The sequence below is a fragment of the Leucopleurus acutus genome (genome assembly GCF_964270905.1).
Source record: "Leucopleurus acutus genome assembly, chromosome: 14".
Classification (NCBI taxonomy): Eukaryota; Metazoa; Chordata; class Mammalia; order Artiodactyla; family Delphinidae; genus Leucopleurus; species Leucopleurus acutus.
The window spans coordinates 33,056,634-33,074,234 of record NC_139156.1 but is presented as its reverse complement, the minus strand read 5'-3'; the positions used below and the strand labels follow the sequence as shown (position 1 = coordinate 33,074,234).

General features: G+C 38.1%; 1 protein-coding gene across 13 annotated transcripts in view; it reads right to left on the bottom strand.

Moving 5' to 3' along the window:
* Nucleotides 1–17,601, bottom strand: part of LOC309971473 (protein FRA10AC1) — a 167,142-nt gene that overhangs the window by 29,670 nt on the left and 119,871 nt on the right. For 8 of the 13 annotated variants that reach the window (XM_082854475.1, XM_082854477.1, XM_082854472.1 and 5 more), the window contains 8 exons: nucleotides 13,986–14,369; nucleotides 13,134–13,203; nucleotides 11,507–11,583; nucleotides 9,853–9,948; nucleotides 9,695–9,740; nucleotides 6,101–6,177; nucleotides 4,971–5,054; nucleotides 3,918–4,002 (listed from right to left, as the gene is read on the bottom strand). In XM_082854475.1, the coding sequence (XP_082710601.1) occupies nucleotides 3,918–4,002; nucleotides 4,971–5,054; nucleotides 6,101–6,177; nucleotides 9,695–9,740; nucleotides 9,853–9,948; nucleotides 11,507–11,583 (465 nt within the window). In that variant the 5' untranslated portion in view covers nucleotides 13,134–13,203; nucleotides 13,986–14,369. The other 5 variants (XM_082854478.1, XM_082854470.1, XM_082854479.1 and 2 more) reach the window with 5 other exon arrangements.

Here is a 17,601-nt window from a genome sequence, read left to right as displayed (position 1 = left end):
AATAAAATAAGAAATGAAAGGGAGAAATAATAACACTACAGAAATACAAAAAATCATAAGATATTATGAACAGTTATATGCCAACAAAATGGACTACTTAGGAGAAATGGACAAGTTTCTAGAAATAGCCTGTAAAAACGGAATCAAGAAGAAACAGATGATTTGAACAGATCTATCACTAGAAGTGAAATAGAATCTGTAATTTAAAAAATTCCCTGCAAACAGAAGTCCAGGATTGGATGGCTTCATTGGGGAATTGCACCAAACATAGTGAGAAGAACTCATACTGATCCTTCTCAAACTCTCCCAAAAGATTGAAGAGGAGGGAACACTCCCAAAGCCATCCTATGAAGCCACCATCACCCTGACACCAAAACCAGACAAAGACACTAAAAAAAAGAAAATTACAGGACAATATCTTTGATGAATATAGAGGCAAAAATCCTCAACAAATATTAGCAAACCAAATCCAACAACCCATAAAAAGGATCATACACCATAATTAAGTTGGGTTCATTCCAGGGTCACACGAATAGTTCAACATATGCAAATCAATCAATCTGATATATCACATCAACAAAAGACAAAAACCACATGATCATCTCAATAGATAAAAAGCACTTGGTACAATTCAATATCCATTCATGATTAAAATCTCTCACCAAAGTGGGTATAGAGGGAACATATCTCAACATAATAAAAGCCACTTGTGACAAACACATAGCCAACATAATACTAAATGGTGAAAAGCTGAAAGCCTTCCTACTAAAATCTGGAACAAGACAAGGATGTCCACTCTCACCACTTCTACTCAACATAGTACTGGAAGTCCTAGCCACAACAGTCAGATGAGAAAAATAAAAGGTATCCAAAACGGAAGGGAAAAGGTAAAACTGTCATTATGTGCAGATGACATGACACCCTATATATAGAAAACCCTAAAGATTCTGCACAAAAACTACTAAAACTGATATATGAATTCAGCAAGGTAGCAGAATACAACATTAATATACAGAAATCTGCTGTATTTCTTCATACTAACAATGAAATATCAGAAAGAGAAAGTAAAATAAATTCCCATTTAAAATCGCATCCAAAAAAAAGAAAAATATCTAGGAATAAACCTAATCAAGGAGGTGAAAGACTTATATGCTGAGAACTATAAAACACTGATAAAGGAAACAGAAGATGATTCAATGAAATTGGAGGATAGACCATGCTCTTGCACTGGAAGACTTAATATAGTTAAAATGGCCATACCACCCAAAGCAATCTACAGATTAATGTGATCCATATCAAATAACCCATGACATTTTTCACAGAACTAGAATAAATAATCCTTAAATTTATATGTAATCACAAAAGACCCAGAATTGCTAAAGTAATCCTGAGGAAAAAGAACAAAGCTGGAGACATAACCCTTCCAGACTTCAGACAATACTATAAAGCCACAGCAATCAAAACTGCATGGTTCTGGCACAAAACAGACATACAGATCAATGGAATAGCATAGAGCGCCCAGAGATAAACCCACACACTATGGTCAATTAATCTTCGACAAAGGAGGCAAAAACATACAATGGAGAAAAGACAGTCTCTTTAACAAGTGGTATTGGGAAAGCTGGACAGCCACATGTAAATCAATGAAGTTAGAACACACTCTAACACCATACACAAAAATAAACTAAAAATGGCTTAAAGTCTTTAATATAAAACATGACACCATAAAACTCCTTGAAGAGAACATAGGCAAAACATTCTCTGACATAAATCGTAGCAATATTTTCTTAGGTCAGTCTCACAAGGCAAAAGAAATAAAAGCAAAAATAAACAAATGGGACCTAATTAAACTTAAAAGCTTTTGCAGAGCAAAGGAAACCATAAACAAAATGAAAAGACAACCTATGGAATGGGAGAAAATATTTGCAAATGATGAGACCAACAAGGGCTTAATTTCCAAAATATACAAACAGCTCACACAGCTCAATATAAAAAAACCCAAAAAACTCAATCAAAAAATGGGCAGAAGACCTAAATAGACATTTCTCTAAAGTAGACATCCGGATGGCCAACAAGCATATGAAAAGATGCTCAACACCGCTAGTTATTAGAGAACTGCAAATCAAAACTACAATGAGGTATCACCTCACACCAGTCAGAATGGCTATTATCAAAAAGTATACAAATAATAAATGCTGGAGAGGTTGTGGAGAAAAGGGAACCCTCCTACACTGTTGTTGGGAATGTAAATTGGTGCAGTCACTGTGGAAAAACAGTATGGAGTATGGAGGTTCCTTAAAAAACTAAAAATAAAGTTACTATATGATCCAGCAATCCCACCCCTGGGCATGTATCTGGAAAAGACGAAAACTCTAATTCAAAAAGATACACACACCCCAACGTTCATAGCAGCACTATTTACAATAGCCAAGACATGGAAGCAACCTAAGTGTCCATCGACAGATGAATGGATAAAAAAGATGTGGTATATATATACAATGGACTATTATTTAGCCATAAAAAAGAATGAAATAATGCCATTTGCAGCAACATGGATGGACCCAGAAATGATCATACTAAGTAAAACAGAGAAAGACAAGTATATGATATCACTTATAGGTGGATATCTAAAAATAGTACAAATGAACTTATTTATAAAACAGAAACAGACACAGAAAACAAATGTATGGTTACCAAAGGGGAATATGGGGGGAGGGATAAATTATGAGTATGAGATTACAAATACACCTATCATATATAATATAAACAACAAGGATTTACTGGATAGCACAGGGAACTATATTTAATATCTTGTAATAACCTATGATGGAAAAGCATCGAAAAAAAGGAAAAAATATATATAACCAAATCACTTTGCTATACACCTGAAACACACAATATTGTAAATCAACTCTACTTCTAATTTTTAAAAATCACTTCAACATTAACTAAAATAGGACTTCCCTGGTGGCACAGTGGTTAAGAATCCGCCTGCCAATGCAGGGGACATGGGTTCGATCCCTAGTCCAGGAATATGCCACATGCTGCGGAGCAACTAAGCCCGTGCGCCACAACTACCGAGCCTGCGCTCTACAGCCTGTGCGCCACAACTACTGAGCCCACATGCCACAACTACTGAAGCCCGTGTGCCCTAGAGCTTGCGCACCACAACTACTGAGGCCACACACTGTAACTACTGAAGCCCATGTGCTCTAGGGCCCATGTGCCGCAACTACTGAGCCTGCGTGCTGCGACTACTGAAGCCCGTGCACCTAGAGCCCATGCTCTGCAACAAGAGAAGCCACCACGATGAGAGGCCTGTGCACTGCAACGAAGAGTAGCCCCCCGCTCGCCACAACTAGAGAAAGCCTGCATGCAGCAACGAAGACCCAATGCAGCCAAAAATAAATAGAATTAATTAAAAAAAAAATTAAAGTAAGATGTAAAGCGGGAAGGGAAATTTGCCATTACTAATTGGCACTGATAAGAGCTATTTTTACTAGAATAGACATTTACATAACAGAAGATGTGCATCTGCCTCTTTATATGGTAATCCATTTGGGAAAAAAAGCCTATCAATTTCAAACATCATTTGTGAAAGAAGACATCATTCAAAGTGTCAAATCATAATCACTAGAGGCTCTGGATTAGAGTCAGGATAAAACAAGATTCAGTAGCCACCTGTGTTTCATTTTAGACTTTTCATGTCTCAGCTCACAAAGAGTCACCCTTGACTTCAGGGCCCTTTGTAAATTCCACAGCTATCGAGGTTAAATGGTCCAACTGATACTTCATAGATGGAGGACAACTAAGAATTGAATTATTCTTAAAAGAATAATACAGGGCACAATAGTATATTAAAAAGTAACACTATACGTGAATAAGAACCTTCTTCTATAAATATCTGGAAGGCATACCTTATTTTCTTTGTATCTGGTGAGATCTGCTACGCAGTATTCCTTGAATAATTTATCATAGTATTTCTTTGCAAGTCTCTTCTCCCTAGATTCATTAAAAAAATATAAATCTTACATATTTAGAAATTCAACCACTGTTTGCTACTTGGAGGCAATGTCAAATAAATAACGCATATGATATAAACATTAATGTTTTAAAAAAGGTCATTACTTACATGTGCATAGAATATCTGAATATTAACTATTAGTGGGTCTCTAGGGAGGGAAGCTGGAAGACTAATAGTCAAAGATGAGAAGGAGACTGACTCTTCACTTTTTACCCTCTGTAATGTTTGAATTTTTAAAACCGTTTTACGTTTTCCCAAAATATTTTTAAAATTTAAAAAGAAGCGTACTACTAGACAACAAATAATACTGTAAAAATTTTATAGATTATTTTTTAAAGACAAAGTCAAGCAATAAGAAGTCAGTTAGGGCTTCCCTGGTGGTGCAGTGGTTGAGAATCTGCCTGCCAATGAAGGGGACACGGGTTCGAGCCCTGGTCTGGGAAGATCCCACATGCAGCAGAGCAACTGGGCCCGTGAGCCACAATTACTGAGCCTGCGCATCTGGAGCCTGCGCGTCTGGAGCCTGCGCATCTGGAGCCTGCGCATCTGGAGCCTGTGCTCCGCAACGAGAGAGGCCGCGATAGTGAGAGGCCCGCGCACCGCGATGAAGAGTGGCCCCCACTTGCCACAACTAGAGAAAGCCCTCGCACAGAAACGAAGACCCAACACAGCCATAAATAAATAAATAAAGCAAACTGTCAACAAGTAAAAATAAACAAACACTATTATATTTAAAAAAAAAGAAGTCAGTTAAAATTGTTAAAAATTACCAAAAGAATCAAACCAGATTCAATAATCTGAGGCACGGTTTTATGTTCTCGATTCAGAACTGCTCCATGCAGGGGCCAAATGCTTTGGACAGGTGACAAAACAAGAAAACACTCAGGGAGCAGGAGAGATAGGACTATAGCATTTGATGCATTATGTCTCACACGGGTACAATTACCAATTCATGTCCATTTCATCCTCCTCATTCCATAGGAATCTGTGATTTTCTCGTATAATATCCATGTCTATCTTGTCATTCTCCCTGAAATAAAACAATTTTAAATTCAATATGAAAACAAAATTAGTCAAACTTAAGTTAAACAGTGTGTGAGATTTTTGAGCACCTGAGTAAAAATAAGATACACAAAGATAGTTTTATATGTACGTATGTATGTATATTTATAAAAAGTATTTCAGTATTTTCAAAAGGCAGTTATAAAGAGTGCTGCTACAGAAACAAATGGATAAGGAATCCACCCATCTCTAGAGCTGGTTCAATTATATAAAGGGTGCTAAATTACCAAAACTAGGATGAGAAATCTGAATGAACACTAAATGGATAAGGAAGATGAATGAAAATAAGTTTCAGAATCTAAAATAAGTAACACCATCCTATTGTGATCTAATTTTAAAAATATATAAAAAATTTTTTCACACCTCATTTTACTACATCTTCCTAGGAAGACTGAGTAAGGAAGAGAATTGAAGGAGATGATTTTTCAAGATGGTAACAGATTGGGGACAGAAGAAGGGATTGTTGAGAAATACAGGCTAAATTCAGAGGAGAGTTAAGTTTGGGGCTGATGAGCTGGTATGAAGTTTTTTAGGGCACTATCAACTCGGAAAATCGTTAAGTAAAGAGAAAAAAACCCACACAAAACCAAGAGGCTCTGACAGAAGAGCCTCAGATATAAGAAGGAATTTCATGTGTGGGAAATATTAGAGTGAGGTCTCTTGTTTGTCCTATCTTTTAAAAAGCAATCCCAAACCTGAGGTCTAAAGAGTTCATTATTTCAAAGATTCTTGTGGGGGGGAAAAAAAATCACTGCATAATCAGGCACGTGAGTATTCCTCACACAACCCTGTTATTGCCAGAATCAGCAGGCTGCCTGAGGCCTGTTGCCAGAGAAATGGGGTTCATGATGAGTTGCTTAGCTAGAAGCTTCGAATGGCCTCTCCACCTTATAACAACAAAACTGGAATGGAAAGCAGGAGAACATGACAGAATCAGAAGATATAGTAGCTGTGAGTCTTCAAAGATACCCATACCTACCTCCCATTATGTAAAATAAACTTTATGACACTTACCCCAATCGCCTGAAGTCTTCTTTTTTGCCACCATAGTATAAAATATAGTCATTTACAAACTTTGTATGCCTTTGATACTGAAATGCAAAAAATTAAGGATTTTATTTGCTCAGTAGTTGGGTGTCAATGACATATTAGTGAGTAGGGAAAAAAAACATAGTATGAGTCTATTTAGTTTTTTAAAAATATACAAATATATACTATACATGCTTATAAATTAAAAAAAGATCTAAAAGGGTAAATATTAAACTGTTAAGAGTGAACACGGTACAGTAGAGGGGCTTTCACTTCCTACTGAATACTCTATATTGTTTTGAACATTTTCAAGCAATAACTCTCTGGAGAGAAGGACAGCTTCCTATATACAGCCTCACACCACCACTCATTTTATAGTTTCAAATTATAGTTTCCTATAACTATATATTATAGTTATTCCTATAACTATAAATTATAGTTTCCTATAACTATAACAAATTATAGTTTCCAAAGTTAAAGGTGAGGAGTAGAATTTTCCTTCATTATAAAATATAATTTAGCTATTTCAGTAACAATAAAGCCTCCAAAATAGAAGATGTAACTTTATTATATTAAATCCTAACAAGAGGCTTTCAAAAAGAAGTAAATATAAGAGATCACATGAAGCTACAGTCATGTTTTCAGTGCAATACAACGAGACACATGAGCATTTTACTTGTTTTAAAAAGCTCCATGGTACTCTCTCTAGAGCGGAACCCACACATAACAGAACTGACATAATATTGTCTGTGACTACAGCCTATTATATTAAAGACAAACAGTTATTTAATTGATCACAATGTGTTCCAGCAGAATAGTGAATCAAAACATAATTCTGAAATGAGCAAGAAAGCAATTAACATTTCAGAAAAGAAAAAAGAGAAAAAGCCAGATACCCAGAGATCTGTATTCTAGCTCTTGGTCTACCACAAACTGGTCATGTGACACTGGCAAGTCACTTAAATCTTTCAAGAGCTCAAGTCAGCAAACTTTTCCTGTAAATAGTAAATACGCAGGCCATACGGTCTCTGTTAAAACTACTCGACTCTGCCACTTTAGCATGGAAGTAGGCACAGATAACACCTAAATGAATGAGCACAGCTGTGTTCCAATAAAACTTTTATTTACAAAAGCAGGTGGTAGGTGGGACTTTGCTTCCTGGAAGATGCAGCAAAGATGTACAGTTGATCCCTGAACAGGGTGGAAAGAACACCCACCCTCCTCATTGTCCAAAACCTGCACATAATGTATAATCAGCCCTCTGCATCTATAGATTCAACCAACTGCAGATCATTAGTACTACAGTAAAATAAATACCCATATTTACACAAGTAATATAGTAAAATAAAAATCCTTGTATAAGTGGACCCTCACAGTTCAAACCCTGTGTTGTTCAAGGGTCAACTGCACTTCTCCCTATTCCTCCCACTGAGAACTAAAAACCTTGGAAATTATATATAAAACAAACATAAGAAGACTCTGAAAGGTAGAGAGAAGAAGGCAGACCAGCTACGGACCTCAGGACCCATGGTATGACATGGTGCTGAGTTCCCCAGGTTTTCTTTTTGCTTAATAAATGCCAGACTTGGAGGTGAAGAAGCTGGATAGCTGGAAATACCAACAAGCACAGACAAAAGAAGTGCCAACAAAAGTCTGTTCCCTGTAACAAAATAATCAGGAGAGAGGCAGCCTAACAGGAAAGATAACTTTTAGGCAGTAACTACTCTATTCCAGCCAAACACTCCAGAAAATCTATGGCCCCACCTCCAGCCATGCAAGAAAAGGGGATCTAGACTTTCACCCTCACCAGGCTGTAACTAGATGCCCCAACACCCCCAACTGAGTGGTGTGATAGAAGGAGGAGCAGATGTTGAAATACTAAAGGAGCAGTGGCAGATGAGATCCATGGGAAAGCTAAGCTATTGGGTTAGGAGATAAGAGGAATAAATAAATTGGTGACAAGAGAACTTCTATAACTTAAAGAAAAGGATCAGGAACAATAAAGTGAAAGTGGTGACTACAGGATAGTGGGTATATCTAATTGACGTCGTCTCCTTCTCCCTATCCTGACTGCAGTAATAAATACCCAGAAATACTTTCACTCTCCAATATTCCCAACAGTAATATGGATGGCCAGTGGTAGCGGCTTATGTAATAAGCCACAGTCTTACCAAAAAGTTAAGCTGAGAGATGGCTATCACAGGGAAACAAGGTATAACTTAAAGACAGCCCCAATTCATGCCTGAAAGCTGAAGCCACAGTAGGCCTGAGACAGTCCACAAACAGACCTATTATTTTTTTTTCATTTTTATTTTTTCTAACATCTTTATTGGAATATAATCGCTTTACAATGCTGTGTTAGTTTCTCCTATATAACAAAGTGAATAAGCTATATGTATACATATATCCCCATATCTCTTCCCTCTTGCGTCTCCCTCCCGCCCTCCCTATCCCACTCCTCTAGGTGGTCACAAAGCCCCGAGCTGATCTCCCTGGGCTGAGGCTGCTTCCCACTAGCTACCTATTTTACACTTGGTAGTGTATATATGTCCATGACACTCTCTCACTTCGTTCCAGCTTACCATTCCCCCTCCTCGTGTCCTCAAGTCCATTCTCTAGTCTGTGTCTTTATTCCTGTCCTGCCCTTACATTCATCAGAACCTTTTTTTTTTAGATTCCATATATATGTGTTAGCATACAGTATTTTTCTCTTTCTTACTTCACTCTGGATGATGGACTCTAGGTCCATCCACCTCACTACAAATAACTCAATTTCATTTCTTTTTATGGCTGAGTAATATTCCATTGTATATATGGGACCATCTTCTTTAGCCATTCATCTGTCAATGGACACTTAGGTTGCTTCCATGTCCTGGCTATTGTAAATAGTGCTGCAATGAACATTGTGGTACATGACTTTTTGAATTATGGTTTTCTCAGGGCATATGCCCAGTAGTGGGATTGCTGGGTCATATGGTAATTCTATTTTTAGTTTTTTAAGGAACCTCCATGGTGGCTGTATTAATTTACATTCCCACCAACAGTGCAAGAGGGTTCCCTTTTCTCCACACTCTCTCCAGCATTTATTGTCTGTAGATTTTTTGATGATGGCCATTCTGACCAGTGCGAGGTGATACCTCATTGTGGTTTTGATTTGCATTTCCCTAATGATCAAACAGACCTATTATTAAACACAGTTTTACAAAGACATTAAATAGCCAAGAACCAGGTAGGAAAAGAGTAAGAGTTAAAATGAGACTGAAGATAATAGTATAAAAATGAGAAGTATTGACAGCTTGACAAAAATGGATTGGAAAAAATATCTGCAAGTACATGGACTTTGTAAACCTATTTATAGAAGATTAGTAATATGTTTTTTATTATTTTTTGCATCTAAATCTTTCTTATATATTAGTAAAAGAGAATTGTACTCAGAAGTATATATGGCAAAATTCCATATCAATAAACATTTATCTTTAAATATAAAATTTATGTCTATCTGACTTCACAAGATTTTATGAAATAAAATAGATTTAAAAAGTTGTATTAGTCACAAAATCTAGAAATATAAAAGGATACAGCATCCATAGCTATGAGATGAAACCTTCTATTTCTTGCTTCTTCCCTGTTAAGAAAAATTTTATTTCAAGCAAATTCAAATGTCTATATTTAATTAATATAATCAAATCACCAACATCTCGAACCAAAAAAAAGTAATGTACATTGAAGTACCATACCTATCCAGCAATTCTGCTGCAACTTGCTTATGGACCACCTTTCCATGTTTTTCTTTCTGAAATGGCTTTTTGAGCAGTACATCATCTTCAACTGTCCTGGTTTGTTAAGAAGAAAAATTATTAGAAGAGTTCATTTTTCTCAGTGTTTCCGATTTCTTTATTATTTTCATAATTGGAACACGTTTCAAAGAATTCAACTCTTAAAGACTCACTGATCTTCAATGAGATATTTTACATCTCCTTTAACAGCTTAATTAATATCTTGACTTTATTTAATACCTATAAAATGGAGAAGACGAGACTAACAAATGCATGGGTTCTGGTGTCACACCACCTGGGGTCCTTGGTTCAAATTTTGGCTCTGTCATTCATTATCTTTATCTTAAATTACTTAATCTTTTTGTGCCACAATTTCCTTGTTTGCAAAGTAGAGATAACAAAGCTTTCAGTAACTGATAACGGAAAAAGAAGGGCTGATTATAGATGATATAGACTTTAGGTGATCAGCCCTAGTTACTTAAATAGATATAATCCTAGAGCACACAAGACTATCCAACTAGATTGGCTCAAATTCTATTCTTACAAAGTAATATTTTTGAATGAAAAACCTTGAAAATGTAAAGCATTTTAATTTCATTTTATTACATAAAAATGTAATTCATTATATAATTATTTCTATTCTTTTGGTTATCCATGAAGACTGAGTACCCAATAAAAATGTTCAGCCCCAATTAGTATGCTTATATATTGTTTTCAGTGTCAAATAATAAACCAATTTTTATAAGTTTGGTTAATATGAATCAGTCAACCACTCCTAAGTTAATGGATAAAATCAAGTTTCTAAGCACTGAAGGCTGAAAACAATGCCCCTCCCTAAACACAGCTACTCCACCAAGATCTGGCCTCCTTTGTAAGGTTCAGGCTTTATCTGCTAAGAGTTCTTACCTCTTCCATTAAATAAAGACTTCCATGAACTCCTTCCTCTGGCCACTTAGTCTGCTCATTCACAAAATCCTAAGAATTGTGCTGCATCACAATCTCATCCTCCACAGTATCCTCATTTTGCAGTCAAGTACTAGCAAAGGGACAACCAACCAAGCCCCTTCTTAGCTATGACAGTTGCAAGTAGAGTCCTTGACAGTTGAATGAAAAATAGATGCAACAGAGAAATCTAAGAACTTTAACTGATTTCCTTTTTTTCCTTATGCTTCCCTTTCCATAAATCCCTTCACAGCATAAACATTACTTTCTTATCTTTTACATAACTGTTCTCAAATTTTTTTTTTTTTTTTTTGCCGTACGCGGGCCTCTCACTATTGTGGCCTCTCCCGTTGCGAAGCAGAGGCTCCGGACGCGCAGGCTCAGCGGCCATGGCTCACGGGCCCAGCCGCTCCGCGGCATGTGGGATCTTCCCGGACCGGGGCACGAACCCGCGTCCCATGCATCGGCAGGCGGACTCCCAACCACTGCGCCACCAGGGAAGCCCTGTTCTCAAATTTTTGAGTCAATTCATTATAGTTTAATAAACAAAAATTCATTCAGTAGAGCATCGCTGTCTTCACATGTAAACACAATGCCAAAACTTTAAATATTATTTATACCTCATCTCAATTTAGAAAGGATCGGAAGCAGAGATCAATAAAAAATTACTTACTTTTTTTTCCTTTTGCTAGATTCTCCACAGTGTTCATCATCACTAAAATCAGAGTCATAGCCTCCATGACCATGCATCTGTAAAGGAGTATAGTCAGTTACTTAGAACTTAAATTGCCCACAGTTCAGGAAACAGAATAGTTCAAAAATAAGTTATCTTTAAAAGCCACAGTAGTTTTAAAGGATTGTGGTGGGCATATCAGGGGTTATCTAGCCATCTAAAACTTTCAATCACTTTGAAGTAACAAACTTACCCTTCAGAAAATGAATCAATGTTTTTCACTTTAATTACCAACAAGGGAGATTACTCTTTAACCTTTCCATGTAAAACCAGGTCTAGAAGCTGCCATGTCACTGCATACAAGGTTCAGCAATGCTTTACTTTTATTTGATTCAGAGTAATAATGGTTGCTGGTATTTATCAACTTTGTTCCAGACATTATGCTAGGTTCTTTACAAACACTGCTTCTAATTCTGCAAGTTAGGAACTACTACCTTCATTTTAGAGATAAATCAAGGACAAAGTTAAGTAAATCAATTACACAGAGCAAATACGTGGCTAAGCAGATCTACTTGATTCTTAAGCCCATGATCTCAACTACTACAAACTGACTCTCTGGAATATGCTAACATTTTGATTACTGTATTCCATTAGACTTAATGGATTTGTGAACAGTACAATCAACTGATAAAAATTTTCCTATCTTCTTTCAAGATTTCCTTTTTCTTTGAAACAGTTTCTTCAAGGTAAACCACCTTGTCCTTTGTTCTAGATAACTTTATCTTGTTTCTATTCATTTTTAAATCAAAATTCTTAGAAATACTGAAAGATCTCAATTGTCACTCAGTTGTGTTAGAAAGCAGCTCCTGGTTTCAGCATTTGGGATAGAATTTGGGATATACATTAATGGCGGATGGATGGATTATTTGACTATATCTGCTAAATAAGGTGGCTACATCAAACAATCTTTAAATCCTATGAGTCTGTGATCTTCATAATTCCATTTTCAAACTTACGTGTATGGGTGCATATCTCTCTTCCCTGCCCCACAGAATTCGAGAGAGGCGGGCCCTTCGAGAGAGGCGAAGGTTTAGGCCACTTTCAACTCTACTCTCACTAAGTCACACCTGGATCCACACCTTTTTATCATGTTAACTCCTTGCTTCCGCTGTTTTATCACATCTGTTCAAACCATACCAGCCTCTCAAACCTTGTCTTATGTCCTCACTTTCTTCACATTCTGATGGGGGACAACCACTGTGGGGAGCTTAGAGATAAGTTCTGGGGTCAGCCTGACAGAATGCAAACCCTGGCTCTGCACGTTTCCTGTCTTTCTTTGGGCATGCTCCTTAACCTCTAGGAGCCTGTTTCCCCCTCCATAAAGGGAGGCTAATGAAAGAAAGTACCGGTCTCACAGAACTGGGCATTAAATGAGTTACCGCGTATAAAGGGTTTTAGAACAACGTCTGGTAAAGTACAACCCTCCCAATTTTAACTACTATTACCGTCATGATGTTCCTACACCCTGGGACACCACCTCCTACCCTTGTTGCCCCCGTCTCGTTTTTTTCTCGTCCATCCCATACCCATCTGAATTCAGTAGTTGCATTAAAAAGTTCTCACTCACTTCAGGCTACGAATCAACTGACAAGAACCAAGAGAAATTCGAGAAGGGAGACGCGGGGTGTCTTCTGAATCTGCCATCAAAAAAAAAAAAAAACAACAAAAATCAACTAGTAGCATATGAGAAACAAGTTTCGAGATCTTTCTCCCCGACCCCAAGCACTCAAGGCCCTTCTCACACACCCCTTCCCCTCCTCTGCCAAGTGCTCCCGCTGAGTCGTTGTTCCCTCCTCTGCCCGCGTCTGCAGCGACGACCCACGGCCTGAGCGAGCTGTTGCGGCACCAGACCCGTCGCCCCGGCTGCGTAGCCTCACCACAGTCGCCGCTACTGCCAGAGCCACAACGGCCGCCGCCGCCGCCCGCTCCCCGCCTCTCCCTACGGGTCCCAGCTCTGCGCTGCTTCCGGTCCGGCTCGGCCGCGCGTCTCACTTAAATCACACCGTTCCTGGGCGCGCCGACTTTGTGTTACAGCCAAAACAGCCCCGGGAAACAAAGGCCGCAGGAGAACAGGGCCGGAAGGGAAGGTGGAGGCTCCCAGCTTTACCGAAGTCGCCGCGCTCGGTTTTTTCCTGGGCCTTCTTCCATTACCCTCTGGGAAGCCCAACATTTAATCTCGTGTGGCACAGCTCATACTGAGCCCACGCCCCTCGTTTGAAATTTTATTTCGTTTTAGAAAAAACCCTGCCTGGATATCACTTGCCGTCCTCTTTCTAGTAACCTTAGAAACGCCTCCTCGGAGCAACCTTGCTGAGCGTCTCAGTCTCCGATCTGCCTCTCCTCCCTCTGCCCCACTCCTCCCAATAAAACAGTTCTCATAATTAGAACAGAAATAGCTTTCCATCGCTTCACCACCCACACAGTAGATGCCATTCCAAATGCAGTGCTGGTGGCAGAGGAGCTCATCGAAGATGCGAGGAGAGGCTGAAGAGGGAATAGGAGCGATTTCACAGGGTCGCGAATCCTCTGCAGACAAGTGACTTGGCACAGGTGAAAAGAGATCCACAATAGTTACTAAAACAAAAAAAGAAAGAAAGAAAAGAAAAAGAAAGAAGGAAAGAAAAAAAATGCAGGCAGGAAAAGTTAAATTATTTTAAGCTCTGCCGGGTTCTCCCTGCGTTTTACCTTTTCTAAATTATGATGCCCCATTCTGCTTTACAGCCTAGTTACTGGGTTCGTGTCGTGTCTCCCTCCGGCTGATGCTATTCATCTTTGCCTCCTCCTCGGTACCCAACACGGTTCCCTGGAAATCAAAAGCGCTAATTAAATATTTGTTGAATTGAACTGGCACGCCACTGACTTTCACAGCGGGCTCATTTTAGTGAAAACCTTAGTACATAACACTCATTTTTACATCTTTTGCACCAAACAGTAGATAACAATATCTACCAGTTCAAGCCCTCCTTCTATCCCTGACAGTAAATTACAGATACAACCTGCTTTACCCAATGCAGTAAATATGATCTTTAAAACTCTGTAAGTTAAATTATTGTAAATTCAATTATTTCAAAATGCAATCAGATTAAACTTCAGTAAAAACGTTTATTAAAATATTTAAAGCAGTAGGAAGCCTCACGATTTAACATTATACTATATTGAATTATTTTGTCAAGCAGTTCCTTTTTTAGTAAATATCTAAAATATCTATTCTGTTCTTTTATTTATTATTGATAAAACCAAACACACTTGTACCTGGTATTCGTTTCCTTTCTACCAATATGTGACCTTTAATAGCATTTTCTACCATTCTTAACATATTTTGTCTGTTGCTTCATTTTCCTCTTACAACAAGCCTGTGCTGCATGCAGTGTTATTAGCCCCATGTTGCACGTAAGAAATAGAAGCACAGAACTCAGAGCCACAGGCCTGGTGAGGGTCTAGAAACTGGGAATACTTGATTCTCTACAAGACCCTGTTTTCTCTCTGTGCCTCTCTCTCTGTCAAATTCTTTCTTTTTAAATTTACATATTTGTTTTTATTTTTGGCTGCATTGAGTCTTCGTTTGCTGTGTGCGGGCTTTCTCCAGTTGAGGCTAGCGGGGGCTACTCTTCCTTGCGGTGCACGGACTTCTCATTGCAGTGGCTTCTCTTGTTGTGGAGCACGGGCTCTAGGCACGTGGGCTTCAGTAGTTGTGGCACACGGGCTCAGCAGTTGTGGTTCGCAGGCTCAAGAGCGCAGGCTCAGTAGTTGTGGTGCACGGGCTTCGTTGCTCTGCGGCATGTGGGATCTTCCCAGGCAAGGGCTTGAACCCGTGTCCCCTGGCATTGGCAGGCAGATTCTTAACCACTGTGCCACCGGGAAGCCCCAAATTCTTTCTTTCTCTCTCTCTTTTTAACTCATCAACTGTGTGAGAAATAGCTTCTGGTTCTAACATTTTAAGAATTTCAGATCTGTTGCTACCAGATCATTCAGCCAAAGATTTGCATTTCTCCCTTTGAGGCAGCAGTTATTGCAAGAGAGAAAATAGAAAATATATGTTAGGGATAGATCACATGATCTGAACTAAAAACAATTAATACAGGATAGACAACCTACCTGATCAGGAAATATCAAGTTAGCAATTACAGCTCAACAACTATAAAAACTGCAAATATTTATTAGGGGCCTGCTCTGGACAGAGAGCTGTCATAATCATCAGGGTTACAAATGTGTAAAAGTCACTCCTTACTCTCAAAGGCTGATTAGTAAGAAAGAACAAATATATATAAAAAAAAAACAATAAAATATTCTATCATATATGAAGTGCCTGGTAAATGGCATGAACCTATGGTTCCCAATCTATAAAATGTTCTATTTTAATGAATGTGAAAATTTACATGGACACCAATGTTATATAACTCAAATAAAGCAACAAAATACTACGATAGGTATGTGGTGGGGGTGAGGGAAGTTGGTCCCCACTCCACGCCATCACCCTCCTCTCACACACACACCCTTATTCCCTGCCACCCTTCCCCCCACCCCCAGAAAAAAAATGCTGCTCTGGGAAACAGCATAATAAAGAACTTCACTTCAAAATCAGCCTGACCCACAATCAAGTTAGGTCTCTGTCACTTACTAGCTAGGAGATCATGGGCAAGTTTTTAATTGAGTAAGTTTTTATTTCCTCAACTATAAAATGGAGATAATAGTAATAACTATCTCATAGTGGGTTATGAGGTTTAAAATGAAACAATGCAGCTAAAATGCCTAGAATGATGTATAGTTCATAATAAGAATATAATAAATGCTACTTGAGGAAAGTAGCATTTCTTGAGGGAATTCTTGTGATTTAGTTTAAAAATTAACTTCTTCTTGAGTATGGCCTAGAAACAGATCCACACTTATATAATCCTATCATTAATGGCATAGGTTTAAGTATGAACTTCTCAATAAATAGTTCTGAGCCAATTTAATATTACGGTTAAAAAAAAAAACAAAACACCTCAATTGCTAACTTGATTCACACCATACACGTTAGTCACCTTCAAAGAAAACACAGGAAAACCTCTTCATGATATTCCATGATCTCTTCATTAGGGCAGGAGAAATTCTCTCAGATAGGACACACAAAAGGCTAACCATAAAGGACAAAAATAAATTACCAACTTCGGTTCATTTAAAAGACTTTATTAAAAAATGAAAAGTTAAGGGGAATTCCCTGGTGGTCCAGTGGTTAGGACTCCATGCTTCCACTGCAGGGGACACGGGTTCGATGCCTGGTCAGGGAACTAAGATCCCACATGCCATGCATTGTGGCCAAAAAAAAAGAAAAATATTTAAGTCACAGAGTGGGAGAAAATATTACAGTAGACACATTTATCAAATTGTCAGATTATATGAAGAACTTTAAAAATAAGTAAAAGGCAGAAACCCAATAGAAAAATTCGCTAAAGACTTGAATAGGCAGTTCACAAAAAAGATGTCCAAATAGCCAATGCACATAAAACAAAGGGCTTGTCTTCACTAGTTATCAGAGAAATGAAAATTAAGAACACAGTGCACACCATTACACACCTACGAGAATGGCTAACTGGAAAAGACAGAATTAGTGCTGATGGAGGTGTCGTATGACTATAACTATTATATACTGCTGATGGGAGTGTAAATCAGTAGTATCTGCTAATGCTGAATGTGGGTATATTCTATGTCTCATATATTCCACTCCTCAGAATACCTTCAACAGAAAAGTGAACATATATTCATCAAAAGACCTGAATTAGAAAGCACTAGCACTATTTATAAGTCAAAAACTGGAAGCAACCCAAATGTTCAGCAGCATTAGAATAGTTAAATAAATTACGACTTATTCACACAATGGAATACTATACAGCAATAAAAACAGACAAACTACAACTACATGCATTAGCACAGATGAATCTCATCAATGTAAGGCTGACCAAAAGAAGCATTGTATATGCAAAAGAATACATATGACACAATCTTATTCATATAAAAGACAAAAGGAAAAGTAATCTATCTGCAACAAGTCAGGA